This window comes from Cydia strobilella, chromosome Z, assembly GCF_947568885.1.
Source record: "Cydia strobilella chromosome Z, ilCydStro3.1, whole genome shotgun sequence".
Classification (NCBI taxonomy): Eukaryota; Metazoa; Arthropoda; class Insecta; order Lepidoptera; family Tortricidae; genus Cydia; species Cydia strobilella.
The window spans coordinates 23,036,178-23,052,320 of record NC_086068.1 but is presented as its reverse complement, the minus strand read 5'-3'; the positions used below and the strand labels follow the sequence as shown (position 1 = coordinate 23,052,320).

Sequence of the window (16,143 nt, the reverse complement as noted above, 5' to 3'; positions counted from 1 at the left end):
CGATAGAACCACGGTTTTCGAGTAATTCGAGGTTGTACACAGCCATAATGTTTACCTGTCTGTAATCTAGAGGTATCCCATTGCTTCTGCCATGTATTAAACATATTGGATAGCGCACAACTCAATAGGTCAGTACTGTAAATTTCCTGCTTTATTGATCCGATGTCAATCGCTCGTTTTGCCCACATATCAGCCATCTCATTGCCGTTAATACCACAGTGGCTTGGAACCCACCCGAGAACAATATGTGGGTCCCTTGATTCATACCTACGTAGCAAAGCTTTGATTTCGAGAATCAATGGAAATTTTGCTTTAAATTTGAATTGGTTGCCTACAATAGCCTGCAGGCAACTCCTACTATCAGAGATGATAATGATGTTTTTAATATTGTGGGTATCTGCATATTTGACAGCCTCAAGAATAGCAACTGCCTCGCCTTTGAAAATGGATACTTGAGGAGGACATTTAAATGGGAGGGCAATATTGTACCGAGGAATCCACACCGCTGCTCCCACACATTTTGTAGGATCCACCTTTGAAGCGTCAGTAAAAACCGGTAAGTAATCTTGCCATTTATCTAAAAATTTATTGAACTTGTTGTTTGCTCCTGGATCATTTTTGAAAATTCCTATATCTAATAGAACTTTAGGTGAATATATTAAGGTCTCAAATGCCACCTCAAATAAAGGGTTAGCGCCGGATTTATATAGACTGGGGTTAATATTAGACAGTTTTGAAAAAGACATTATTATTCTTGGAAAGCCTTTATATGTCCAATATCGGTTTTCAGTGACCTCCAGTGCCAGTGCCCGCAAGCGTGGAAGCAACAAGTGGTTGTTGTAAGAGCTGGCTTTGATCAAGAACCTGTCGGCAAGATATTGTCTGCGGAGAGACAAAGGAGGTTCAACAGCTTCTACCTGCATGCCATTTTTGGGAGAAGGAAGCATAGCACCCAGTATGATCCTTAAACATTTTGCCTGTATGAGGTCTAATTTATCTAGGCCATCCTTATTGCAAGGTTCCATTAGAAATGACCCATAGTCTATATGGCTGCGTATGATGGCATTGTATAGTAGCTTCTGGCAATAAGGGTGAGAGCCCCACCAAACACCTGATAATGCTCGCAGAATATTAATATTTTTTTCACATTTACTCAGTACATATTTGTGATGTGAGGACCCCGACATTTTGTGGTCTAAAATAACACCTAGAAATTTTACTGACTCTTTACTTGGTATCATGACACCACCATAACGGACATCTGCAGGAGGCATGATCCTTCTGCGACTGAAAGTCACTAAACAACTTTTTGTTGGCGATAGGGTAAGACCATGTTCATCAAGCCAATCTTTGAGGTAACCCAGCGCTGTATTCAGACTAGCAGTGGCTTTGTCCATTGAGTTTCCTGAGGTGTATAAGACCAGATCATCAGCATACTGCAAGACATTACAGAAGGAAAGGACAGATTGTTCCAAGTCGTAGGTGAGGAGGTGGGAAAAGACCACCATCTACACTAGCGCCCCTAGCGGCGAATTCATACGCGTTAGCCCTCATTGAATTAAGCATACGGAACTCCGTATATCTGTTCTCACAAGCGTTAAAAAGCGCCGGCGCTGCTGTCAGTTAGCTGTCAAGTGTCAATCCAAAATAACTAACTCTCCAATGGTCCTTTTTGCGGATGATAGCACCGCTATTTTTACTGGTAAAAATTTGAATAATTATGACATTGATATTAATTTTGAAATGAGTAATGCTTTAGAATGTATTGTAAAGTGGCTTAATGAAAACAATCTAAAAATAAATATTAATAAAACAAAGATAATGAATTTTAGACAAAGGAAGAATGAACTGGAAGATTTAGATGTCAAATATAGGGGGCAACAACTTGTAGAAGTCTACAACGCAACATTTTTAGGATTGGTTTTAGACAGCAACATGAATTGGAAAGGTCAGATTGATAATTTATGTAAAAAGTTAAGTCGTTACTCCTATGCACTGTATATGCTAAATAAAGTAGCTAGCCAATCTGTTGTGTTAACCGCTTATTATGCATATGTATCTTCTAGACTCCGATATGGCATAATTTTTTGGGGGAATTCGACTGACTGGTACTTGGCTTTCAAAGCTCAGAAAAAATGCCTTAGAGCGACTCATCATCTACTGCCCACAGTATCATGTAAGCCATATTTCGTAAATTTAAAAAAATTAAAAATATTAACTCTTCCCTGTATATACATTTATGAAATAGTAATATTTGTGAAAAAACATCCAGATATATTTCGATGTTTTAACAGTCCACGTTTGCAACACATGGTCTGTGCACATCCATCAAGAACTGCTCTCTTGTTGAAAAGCGTTCTCGGTATGGCTTCTAGAGTATATAATAAATTACCTGAACATATAAGGAAAGTGTGTGACATTGGTATATTTAAAAAATCTGTCAAAGAATTTTTGGTTAGGAAGGCTTTCTACTCCTGTAATGAATTTCTAATTGAAAACATGTACTGATTATTATATAATTATTCTTGAATGGAAAATGTGACATGTATTACCTATAATGAAAAAACTTATTACGATTTTTATATAATTGTTAAGAAATATTACTGGACATTTAAGTTAATTGCTTGTTTGACATACACACTGATTGTAAATATGAATTTAGTGCATGCTAATTGCTATTAGCTAACAAACAGAATTTCGTATGCCCTTGGGTACGACATAGTGGAACAATTTTTCTTTTTTATGCAATATCATGTTGTGTACACCTATGATCGACGAATAAATAATTTGTTTGTTTGTGTGTTTGTTTTGTTTTAAATTTTTATTACAGTACATATGCTGCTACTTTCTCGCACTAGTGCGGAAAAGAGCACTTTTCGTGCATATGTCGAAAGTTTAAAGGGCCATATGTACTGTAAAACGTTGTACGATACACGTGCGAATAGGTAATTCGCAACTCGTGTCGATTTAAAACATTCCTTTATTTAGAGTTTTGAATGATTCACGGTTAGTTTCACTAGTTAGTTTTAGTGTAGTGTGTTTGGACAGACCAACGAGTGTGAACGCGACCGGACCAACAAGTGTGAATGCGACCGTTGGTAACGTTGAAAGTGAACGCAGCCGACGCGCAAGAATGAGGGTAGACAGAGCGCTGTCTACACAACTTTGACACCCACCCGCTATCTTCAGTCACCCGTGAACATGATGCATGTAACTGCGTCGAAATATCGGGAGCTCACAAATAATACAAAAGGTAATCACGGTCTATATTCCGGTCAATATAAGTCTAGTGACTCCTTTATTTGTCATGATATGTTAACGGAAGTAAAACTATGTTTGGACAATGCTAACATCATTCAACAGGTGGACTACTTAGGCATGTGGCTAGACAGAAGTTTAAAATGGGGTAGACATATTAACGAAATTAGAGACAAATTACTTACATATATCGATGTATTTAAAGTACTCGCTGGGGGTAACTGGGGTATTCATCCCACACATTTGAGACGTTTATACATAACGATTATTCGCAGTAGAATCGATTTTTGCAGTTTTTTGTATGATACTAGCATCAATAACCATTTAAACAAACTTAACACAGTGCAAAACCTAGCAATGCGTGTAATTGGGGGATTTATCAGAACAACTCCTATTCAAGCAATGGAGAGTTTGCTGTGTCTCCCTCCTTTACACATGCGTAGAAGATATTTAGCGGTTAAATTTTGGCTGAGATCTCAAGCGTTTGAAAATAACATAACCAGTGAAGTTGTTAAACAGTTAGATACTTTGTGTAATTATAGGTACTGGATTTCAAAGAAAACTCCTCTTTTGGTTAGTACACTTAGAGCCTACAGACAGTACCCAATTCAGTCGGCGAGTAAATTACCTACATATTCTTTGAGTAAATGGATTACTTGTTTTGATTTATCGCAAAACATTAGACTGAATGTTGAAGGGGTTAACGTTGCTAAAAAACAGTTATGCGCAGTCACTTTAAAAAACAAATGCAGTATGTTACTAAGTAAGGAGTATGCTACATGTTATAAGATTTTTACCGATGGTTCCAGGGAGGAAACCGGTTCTGGCGCGGCTTTCTTCGACCCGCAGATAGAAGTTAGTGCTAAATTCAAAATAAACGCCGATATATCAATAATGCATACTGAACTAATTGCTATTTCAGAATCTTTAGCGTATATTTTATCGGTGGACTATAATAAATTTGTCATCTTATCTGACTCTAAAAGTGCCTTGTTACATTTGGCTCGGTTAACCTCGAGAACTCGAGGTCTACCGATAGCCTATCATATCTTGGAAACCATCGGTAAGGTTCAAGCTGCAAATAAAAAAGTTGTGATACAGTGGGTACCCTCACATATAGGCCTAACGGGTAACGAAGAAGCAGATCTCGCCGCTAAACTAGCCATTAGTGAAGGAAATGAATACGAATGTTTACCAGTGCACAATGAGATCCTGAGAGTAGCAAAAGGAAAGTGCCGTCTGCAGTGGAAGGAATGCTATGATGAGCGGTCATTAACTAAAGGTATTTGGTATAAAACCATTCAGCACGATCTCCCTCGTTACCCGTGGTTTGTAAACATGGAAATAAAACGTAAGTACATTGTATCACTGCTTCGACTGCGTACTGGACACATACCTACCAACAAATTTAAATGTCTCATGAAGTTATCAGATTCACCTAATTGCCCAGACTGTAATATGGTGGAAGATGTGGTACACGTACTGACGGAATGTGTCCGGAGCGCTGCCCAGCGGCGCGGCTGTGTCAGTAGTAATAGTAGCAATGTAGGATGGTGTAACAGTGCCTTGGCCTCACCATCATCTAATGAAGCCAAGGAACTGCTTAATATTTATTTTTCCTCATTGTAGAATGTTACCTACATAACTAGATAGTCTAATTTATATATGTAGTTATAGACCAATGTAATTTTTGTATTACGGGGGTGGCTTAGCGCACTGCTAAAACTCCCAGGTTAAATAAAGAAAAAAAAAATGATACACGTGCGTTAAGATGATTTCCGCACTTGTTGCATAAATAGCTATTTCCGTTTCACCAAATATCAGCACATCGTTAACAATATTTGAAATGTAAAAAAAATGGTTCATATGCACAAAAAACAAACATTGAACATTTTTGGCAATTAGAGACAAAGTATTTTTTACATGTCAAATATTGTTAAAAGTTGTGCTGATATTCCGTTGCGTTGGTCTTTAGCTCGCTCCAGCACGCGCACGAGTGTGGAGGGCCCTTTTAAATCGAATTTAGGGTGCGTGGGTGCGGACGGATACATGCGCTTTATTAACGCGCGTTGAAAAAGCGCTCGTGCATATAAGGCCTAAGAGAGCAGCGTCCTCTACTCAGAATAATGACTAAAGCAAAGAAGCCGGGAAAAAATAAAAGCTTGGTAAAAGATATCGTATTCACAACACGGTATTACTTTTTGTCTATGAGTGAGTGAGACAACAATCCGCAAGTTCTTTCGTTTTTTTCAGTATTGTCATAAGATGAACTGAGGGAAATGTGGTCCTATGTGGTTCTATAATATAATCCAGCCAAATAAAATATATGTTCGTTATTTCACAGGTAGGTGTCAACTGTAACAACTTGACATAGTCGTATTATTTTAGTTGAAATATTTCGGGATGTTTCAGCGGTCATCTTGGTTTATTTTAATTATATTCTTGCTATTCCTGAAAGATTGTTGGAAAACATGCTGAGTTTTTATTTGTAATGGTTTGAAGTTCCCTTTGTGATAATGTCTTGTGTGATCGAGGGCTGTAAATCGCATACAGGAAGAAAAGAAAATACGCACGAACCGATAACCTTTAATCGGTGAGTTTTGTTCAATTTTGAAGAAATTAATTTATGGGACCTGACCCTAAACATAGAAATCGATATATTGTTTATGTAATTATTACTTGCATTCAAGTCTATATAGATTTTTGCATAAATTTTCGAACTTTTCTGCTAAGTATGAAAGGTTATATTTTTGGCATAGTGATGTATCGACCTCAGATCAATAACCCATCGACATTTACAGCTTTCTTATAGTTTGGCCCAGGACTGTCTCATTTTAATTCATGAGTACAGTCAAGGGCATAAATTTATATACATTCCCAAAGTCTCAAAAATATGTGTACGCTCAGACAATAAAATCGTGTTCACATATTTTTAAGCCATTTGTCTGGATCGATATTTTTGCCTTCGACTGTACCTATAGTTTTCTTTGTTCTTACTTACTGACAGATTGTGTTTGCCAGACTATAGTTTAATACTAAAAACCGGTCAAGTGCGGGTCGGACGCGCGCACCAAGGGGACCGTACTTTTTAGTATTTGTTGTTATAGCGGCAACAGAAATACATCATCTGTGAAAATTTCAACTGTCTAGCTATCACGGTTCATGAGATACAGCCTGGTGACAGACAGACGGACAGCGAAGTATTAGTAATAGGGTCCCGTCTTTACCCTTTGGGTACGGAACCCTAATAAGAAAGACATTAATGATCATTGATGAATGTTCCTTTTATTAATATTGTTGGTCACAAAACTCAACTTTTTATTTCAGATTTCCAAAGGACGAGGAATAGGGGATATTACTGCAATGTTCTGCCACCAGAGTGCAGCACTAGCTTTTTTAGTGCACCGTATCGTAACTTATTCATACTGTACCTTTAACAGGTTTTTGACAAGTTTTCAGGGGACCTACCGGAAAACTAGAATCCGAAATTTCGTTATCTAGCTGCCTCTTTATCGCTCGAATACGCAAGAGTGACAAAGATGTTAGATAACGAAAGTTCGATTTTCTTGTTTCGCGATAGACCCTCAGATTGTGATAGTGGCGCCACCTACGCCGAGTTTCGCGTAATATTCCCTATTATTAAATAAAAGAAATATATTACACGAACGTTTTTTTTTTCATTTCCTATTTGGTACAGTCAGCTGCACAGAAAAGGTACCCCACGTCCATACTAATTTACAGAACTTTGTATGCAGGGGGGTGCCTTTTCTCTGCAGCTGACTGTACATGACTAGAAACTATACTTAGTCTTTTAGCATTAGAAAAAACGGTAAACCATTTCCACGTGTCTTTTTATTGACAAGTTTTTTTAAAAATATATAGCAATATTTTACTTATGAAAGCAAAAGTATGTAAATGATCGTATATTATATTTGTTGTGACTTATTTTCAAAGTGTTTTTCGATAAAACGACACGTTAAGATCGCTCGCCTTCTTTCTAATGATAAGAAAACGAGAGGTATAGTTAGACGGTTCTGAGTGGTAGACTGCAAATGAGATAAAAGCTATATTAGGTACATGCATTAATCCTCATATCAGGCGGCTCTTTGATTCCAAGGACTGCATAATTTTTATACTTTTTAATGATTTTTAGAATATGAAAATTATAAAAAGTATAAAAGTTATGCAATCCTTGTATTTCACCCATTTCATTTCATTTCAACGAGCCGCCTGCTACAGATTTCTTGAAATTGCCGCGTTTTTTCAGGTTCAACTTTCATTAGCCAGATCAATTTGCCAATTTCGTGATTATTCTTTTACACGGCACATAAACTTATGCATAATTTATCGATATAAAAAGTCGACACAGTCACATCCCTAGCAAATTATCAAACCTCAGAATAATGAGTAAAGCAAAGAAGCCGGGCAAAAATAAAAGCTTGGTAAAAGATATCGTATTCACAACACGTTATTACTTTTTGTTTATGAGTGAGTGAGACAACAATCCGCAAGTTCTTTCGTTTTTTTCAATATTGTCATAAGATGAACTGAGGGAAATGTCAAATGGTCCTATGTGGTTCTATAATATAATCCAGCCAAATAAAATATATGTTCGTTATTTCACAGGTAGGTGTCAACTGTAACAACTTGACATAGTCGTATTATTTTAGTTGAAATATTTCGGGATGTTTCAGCGGTCATCTTGGTTTATTTTAATTATATTGTTGCTATTCCTGAAAGATTGTTGGAAAACATGCTGAGTTTTTATTTGTAATGGTTTGAAGTTCCCTTTGTGATAATGTCTTGTGTGATCGAGGGCTGTAAATCGCATACAGGAAGAAAAGAAAATACGCACGAACCGATAACCTTTAATCGGTGAGTTTTGTTCAATTTTGAAGAAATTAATTTATATGACCTGACCCTAAACATAGAAATCGATATGTTGTTTATGTAATTATTACTTGCATTCAAGTCTATATAGATTTTTGCATATATTTTCGAACTTTTCTGCTAAGTATGAAAGGTTATATTTTTGGCATAGTGATGTATCGACCTCAGATCAATAACCTATCGACATTTACAGCTTTCTTATAGTTTGGCCCAGGACTGTCTCATTTTAATTGATGAGTACAGTCAAGGGCATAAATATATATACATTCCCAGTCTCAAAAATATGTGTACGCTTAGACAATTAAATCGTGTTCACATATTTTTAAGCCATTTGTCTGGATCGATATTTTTGCCTTCGACTGTACCTATAGTTTTCTTTGTTCTTACTTACTGACAGATTGTGTTTGCCAGACTATAGTTTAATACTAAAAACCGGTCAAGTGCGAGTCGGTGTTGGTCACAAAACTCAACTTTTTATTTCAGATTTCCAAAGGACGAGGAATAGGGGATATTACTGCAATGTTCTGCCACCAGAGTGCAGCACTAGCTTTTTTAGTGCACCGTAGAGTAACTTATTTATACTGTACCTTTAACAGGTTTTTGACAAGTTTTCAGGGGACCTACCGGAAAACTCGAATCCGAAATTTCGTTATCTAGCTGCCTCTTTATCGCTCGAATACGCAAGAGTGACAGAGATGTTAGATAACGAAAGTTCGATTTTCTTGTTTCGCGATAGACCCTCAGATTGTGATAGTGGCGCCACCTACGCCGAGTTTCGCGTAATATTCCCTATTATTAAATAAAAAAAATATATTACACGAACGTTTTTTTTTTCTTTTCCTATTTGGTACAGTCAGCTGCAGAGAAAAGGTATCCCACGTCCACACTAATTTACAGAACTTTGTATGCAGGTGGGGTGCCTTTTCTCTGCAGCTGACTGTACATGACTAGAAACTATACTTAGTCTTTTAGCATTAGAAAAAACGGTAAACCATTTCCACGTGTCTTTTTATTGACAAGTTTTTTTATAAATATAGCAATATTTTACTTATGAAAGCAAAAGTATGTAAATTATCGTATAGTAAGATCGCTCGCCTTCTTTCTAATGATAAAAAAACGAGAGGTATAGTTAGACGGTTCTGAGTGGTAGACTGCAAATGAGATAAAAGCTATATTAGGGACATGCATTAATCCTCATATCAGGCGGCTCTTTGATTCCAAGGATTGCATAATTTTTATACTTTTTAATGATTTTTAGAATATTAAAATTATAAAAAGTATAAAAGTTATGCAATCCTTGTATTCCACGCATTTCATTTAATTTCAACGAGCCGCCTGCTACAGATTTCTTGAAATTGCCGCGTTTTTTCAGGTTCAACTTTCATTAGCCAGACTATTATCAATTTGCCAATTTCGTGATTATTCTTTTACACGGCACATAAACTTATGCATAATTTATCGATATAAAAAGTCGACTCAGTTACATCCCTAACAAATTATCAAACTTATGACACCGTACGTAAATGAGAAATAACAAGCATATATGCATCTCTTTTCGGCACATTATCTAATTCGTAAGGAAGTAAAGTACGGTTATACATATTTGCGAAGCATTTTTGCCCTACTTCTATGCTTTAGTCATTATTCTGAGTATCAAACTTATGACACCGTACGTAAATGAGAAATAACAAGCATATATGCATCTCTTTTCGGCACATTATCTAATTCGTAAGGAAGTAAAGTACGGGTATACATATTTGCGAAGCATTTTTGCCCGACTTCTATGCTTTAGTCATTATTCTGAGGTCCTCTAGTAGTAATAGACTGTAAACCTGAACTTGAAATCGGTTTTTTGCGGTAAATTCACCGGTTTTTACATCCCTATCGCCGCGCCATTGTGGTGGTGGTTGGTGTTCATTCAGATTGTCATTATGCCCTGCTTCTGTGTATTTTATTAATTTTAAGGGTATTCATGAATATTTTTACTACAAATGTTTTAGTGGAAAATAATAACAGTGACAATAATGCGTGCCGATCCTTTTATACCAGACTAATATACATCTTTGAGTCGCCACGGTAAGTTGAAATTAATGGCTGAGGTTATTTGTTGTGACATAGGTAGTTATAACGTATATGTCTAATAATTTGTCATCAACGACGATAAAATTAACTTAAATCATAAAGATTATGTGTACTACAAGTAGTATTTTCAAAAGGCTTCAAATTCTATTATATTAATTGAACATGGTCCGGCCATAAACATCGTTTATTGCTTATACAAAACAGCCATAGCAATGTCGTTTTTTAGCGTTGATCGTGTATGACAAAGAAACTTCAGATTTTGAATACCTATTATAACTTGTGCCGAGAATACTTTAATTATCTTCTTTACATGTATATATTTAGCTTTCAACCATGGTATAATTATAGTATACCTATATACTTCAGTGCCTTTAATATCAACCCAGTATTGCATTCTAAATAATCTAAATAATACAATCTAAATATAGAATCATCTAATCATAAAAATAATAACAAACTTTATAGTTGGGTCATTCTCAGTTAAGAGGTAATTGCTTATATGGAAAAGGTGGCACAACATAATAAATGTTAAAATTTTGATCTAACTATACAATTTTATTTTGAAACAACATGTATATTTGCAAGGTGGTCAGTAAATTTTTTAATTTTTCATCATTTTAGAAGAGACCAGGTAGTAGCTTGGCGGAACAGGCTCTAGGTTACTTTTCGCTCATGTCGTCGTAGACATGTGGATATATTTGGTATGAGTACATTCAGTATGATGTCCTGAATACAAATATATGAGATGACAAGCACGAAAGTGGTGGGGGTAGTTGCTGTGACGTCATAAATTCGGCAGTACAATGTTTTTTACTTTTTCCTTCTAAACATACCATACCCCACAGGGTACCAAATGAAAGAGGGCTTTGTGAGTAGATCACAAATATATAACATACTGTAACATTTTCACTACTTATATAATAAATAAAAATAAAATAAAAAGCCTTTTTCCATAACTACTAATAAAACATTTACAATCTTAAAAAAATATATTTAACCTTACATACTATAGTGTTAGGACCCCTGTCGGGTATAGGCCTCCTCCAACCTCTTCCACCGTTCTTGGTCTTGTGCCTCCGAAAGCCAGTTGTGGGATATCTTTTCAATATCGTCTGCCCAGCGCGCGCGCGGGCGCCCTGCTCCGCTCTTGCCTCCTGGGCTGAGCCAAGTAGTGGTTCGCATTGTGCATTTTATATCGGTCCTCCTTGCGACGTGTCCGGCCCACTGCCATTTTTGTTTGAATGAGTGCTCAAGAGTGTCAATCACTTTAGTTTTTGCTCTTATGTTTGTGTGGCGTATTTTATCCATCAGTTTGATTTTTAATATTTTTCTCTCTATTGCCCTTTGACAAACTCTAATTTTCTGTTTTATGTTGCTTGTATATTTCCATGTCTGACATCCGTAATTCAATGTGGGAAGGAGACAAGAATCAAGCACTTTTCGTTTCAGATATAGTGGAAGAGTGCTCAAAAGGACCTCTGCCATACTCCAAAACTTCTTCCATGTCTTGTTTATACGTCTCTCTACCTCTTCTTCGTTGTTTTCTGGCCTGAAGGATATTTGTTTCCCTAGGTAGATATATTCTTGTACATAATCTAATTTCATGTCATCTATAAATACGTCTCTTTCTATATTATTAGTCATTATTTTGGTTTTTTGTAAATTCATTTCTAGACCAACTTTTTTACTAGCTGTGTTTAGAGTGCTAATTAAAAATTTCATCTCCTTCCAATTATTAGATAGCAGTACTATATCATCTGCAAAAGCAAGATATGTAAGATATTTTCCTTGGACATATATTCCTCTATGTTCCCATTCTAGGTTCTTTATTACATAGTGCAGGACGCTTATGAAAAGAGTTGGAGAAAGCGGGTCTCCTTGTCTGACTCTTCTTTTGATGCTTATATATCTGCCGGTGTTTTCTAGCTTATTTCTACTTCTGCAATTTGTGTATATGTGTTTTAGTATGTTTATGTAAGTTTCGTTTATCGTTGCTTCATTCAACGCTTTCCAAATTCGTGCTCTTCAAAATTTTCACAATCCACAGTTTGAACTGCTCAAAATTGAAAATAACTGAATGGATTATTCCAAAATACACACGTACAAACACGGGACTTTTACAAAATTTCGTTTTTTTTTCGGTTTTTTTCAGTTTTTTTCCAGTTCTATTCAGAAAAATTAAATACGTCACCTCAGAATAATGACTAAAGCATAGAAGTCTGGCAAAAATGCTTCGCAAATATGTATACCCGTACTTTACTTCCTTACGAATTAGATAATGTGCCGAAAAGAGATGCATATATGCTTGTTATTTCTCATTTACGTATGGTGTCAAAAGTAGACATGTGTAAGTAATGCTCGTAATATCACAAATGAGATATCTCTCGAACGCGTAATATGCCATTACGTATCACGCGGAAAAATCAACCATTACTTCATGTATCACTCATCACGCGAGCCGAACGCCCCGCGCCGAAGCGCGCGTAATGGTTTCAATTCCAGATAAATTCAATAGATTGACGCGCCGATATGAATGGTCAGTTCAACTCTATACACAGTGCGCGTAATGTATAATGCCAATTGCAATAGTGTCATCACAGTTGGTTGTTTGCCAAGCCATGCTTTGTTATCTCGCTCGCACTCGCACTCAGTGATCGCGCGCTCTCGCTCTGCGATTCTTTCGGCTATCTTCGGAAGACTTCGGGTCGGGCCGCTCGGCCGATTGCGTTTAAGTTGTCGCAAATTTCACTAATATTCTTACGAATATGATTTTCTGCATCTTAAAACTCTAGTGCGTCCGCGTAGAGCTTATAATGTTTTCTTATAGTACGAGAAGGATGCGGCTAAATCAAGTAATTTGTTTGAGATTTTGAATGTGACGAAAACAAAACCGTTTTTTAATATTGTTATGAAATGTTTGGTTGACTTTCGCGGTTCGCGGCAAACTAAGTACGAGTACAGAACAAGTATGTTTATCCTTTAATTTAATTGTGAATTAGTGCGTACCGTACCGAGACTGAGTGTAGAAATTAGATTTGTGTATATATAGACTGTTTGAACTAAATTATAAATATACTTAAATGAAATTGTAAATAATAGTAAAATAATTATAGAAGTTTGCCAGTCCTAAGCCTGGAGTTCCATTTTATTTTGGTAAAGTATGAAGGGAAATCAATTTGAATGCAGGTATGGTATATCTACCTGCAAAACTTACATACATAATTAATTACATACCTGTATCAGTGTCATATCAATTTTATGCAAATAATAATAAATTATGCATATTTTATGATTTAAATAAGAATTAACAAAAAATCTTTCACATAGCGGTGACAAAACGCAACGCGTAATAAATTAAATAAATCGATCGGCGATACGGATTACGGATAGGTACAAGACGCGCTAGTCACTAGAGTGCTGTAATGCGCTGCGTAATGTAGGAGATGCTGTAATTTGACCATCACGCGCGCGCCGGAGCGCTGTTTCACGTTCGGGTCATGTTTCGAGTAATGAGTGATGTGATATCTCAGTGTACTATTACGTTTTCGAAAAAGTGATGTGATATAGCATTACTTTTTGGAGCACTGTTTCGCGCATGTCTAGTCAAAAGTTTGATAATTTGCTAGGGATGTAACTGTGTCGACTTTTTATATCGATAAATTATGCATAAGTTTATGTGCCGTGTAAAAGAATAATCACGAAATTGGCAAATTGATAATAGTCTGGCTAATGAAAGTTGAACCTGAAAAAACGCGGCAATTTCAAGAAATCTGTAGCAGGCGGCTCGTTGAATACAATGAAAATGAAAAATTAAAAAATGTTTATTGGTTCCTTACAAGTAGTTTACAGCATGGGATGGGATCTTCTTTTAAGCATTAGCTATGCTTGTAACAGAAAACCCCGCTCTTCCGAAATCGCTAGTGTATAAACCATTATGTTTGTGTCTTTAAATCTAGTATTTAACACTTAAATGTAAAACTAAATACTTCTTTTATACTAAAAAGTAGTACTAGCATGATGGTTACAAGTTTTTTTTTAATTTTTTTACTATTTATTATTATTTACTAATCATATTCTAAAAATCATTAAAAAGTATAAAAATTATGCAATCCTTGGAATCAAAGAGCCGCCCGATATGAGGATTAATGCATATACCTAATATAGCTTTTATCTCATTTGCAGTCTACCACTCAGAACCGTCTAACTATACCTCTCGTTTTTTTATCATTAGAAAGAAGGCGAGCGATCTTAACGTGTCGTTTTATCGAAAAACACTTTGAAAATAAGTCACAACAAATATAATATACGATCATTTACATACTTTTGCTTTCATAAGTAAAATATTGATAAAAAAACTTGTCCATAAAAAGACACGTGGAAATGGTTTACCGTTTTTTCTAATGCTAAAAGACTAAGTATAGTTTCTAGTCATGTACCAAATAGGAAATGAAAAAAAAAAACGTTCGTGTAATATATAACTTTATAATTTAATAATAGGGAATATTACGCGAAACTCGGCGTAGGTGGCGCCACTATCACAATCTGAGGGTCTATCGCGAAACAAGAAAATCGAACTTTCGTTATCTAACATCTCTGTCACTCTTGCGTATTCGAGCGATAAAGAGGCAGCTAGATAACGAAATTTCGGATTCGAGTTTTCCGGTAGGTCCCCTGAAAACTTATCAAAATCCTGTTAAAGGTACAGTATGAATAAGTTACTCTACGGTGCACTAAAAAAGCTAGTGCTGCACTCTGGTTGCAGAAGATGTGAATGCTGTTACTGTCCGCGCGCCAATTCCGTGAATTTGGAGGTCGAGGAAGTGGGGGGGGGGACATTCCTCAGCCGTGCACGGAATTCGCGCGCGGACTGTATGTATTAGCCATTCTGTCTGTCAATCTGGAAATCATCAACAAAATATCCCATTAGAAGACTTTGTTTTAAATTATACTGGTGTTTATAAATTATAATTTATAATGGAAGCTTAATTTGGGACTAGGTTGTTCTGTACTCAGCCTTTGAATATATTTATTAAGGAACTTCAAAAAGGAAGAGCTTCTCAATTCATAAAATTTTTAATTTTAAGCTTGGTGGAATGAAACTTAAAATCAAAATATCACGTAGCATTTGAAATATTTCTTTGCTATTGTAGAATGGTTTTTAGGTAAGGACAATGAGTTATTAGATTACCTAAATGAAATGGAAAAATATACATAAACAACCGAGATTCCGAAATTGAATAAAAATATACCGTTAAACGATCCCTGAATGAAACTGCAGATGTAGATCACAAAATTATGACAACTATTATGTGAAGTCCATTATTTTTATGTTAAATACGATTTATTATCGAAACTATAAATTGATTTGATTTATAAATAATATAGGACATTCGTCACAAATTGACTAAGTAATTCAAATAGCACAGCAACTATACAAGTTTAGTATGTATAAGCTAATAATATTGTTCTGATTGTGCAAGGCAATCAGTGAGGAGCAGCAATGGAGGCAGGTGCGCGTGCGCTGGATGTGCTCCCGCTCCTGCACGAGCGCGTGGCGGCGCTGTCCGGCGGACGCGATCGCCGCGGGGGGCCCATCATATGGTTCCCGGCCAACCCGCGCCGCGACCGTATCGCGCCTGATGACTACCGACGACTTTTGCATTACTTGATCACCATACCTAGGTATGTTTTAATTTATTTTTCACTAGAACAAACAACTAGAACAAGGTTTTTTAGTAGAACAAGTGAAAGAGTTTGTGTATCTGGGAACATTATTTACTAGGGACGGTAAGCATGATAAAGATATTGAAAGGAGAGCGAGTGCTGGAAATCGCGTGAATGGGGCACTTAACGCTTTTATGAGCAGCCAGAAGGTGTCGCAAAAGGCACGGTTGGCTGTGCATAGAGAGGTGC

The 16,143-nt window shown here is 36.3% G+C and overlaps 1 protein-coding gene across 1 annotated transcript in view; it reads left to right on the top strand.

Annotated features, from left to right (window-relative positions):
- Nucleotides 1-10,025: 10,025 nt before the first annotated feature.
- Nucleotides 10,026-16,143, top strand: part of LOC134754462 (triple functional domain protein) — a 364,706-nt gene continuing 358,588 nt past the window's right edge. Inside the window, exons 1-2 of the mRNA XM_063690796.1 lie at nt 10,026-10,224; nt 15,711-15,912. Coding sequence (XP_063546866.1) covers nt 15,731-15,912 — 182 coding nt within the window. The 5' untranslated portion in view covers nt 10,026-10,224; nt 15,711-15,730. The remainder of the gene's footprint in view (nt 10,225-15,710; nt 15,913-16,143) is intronic.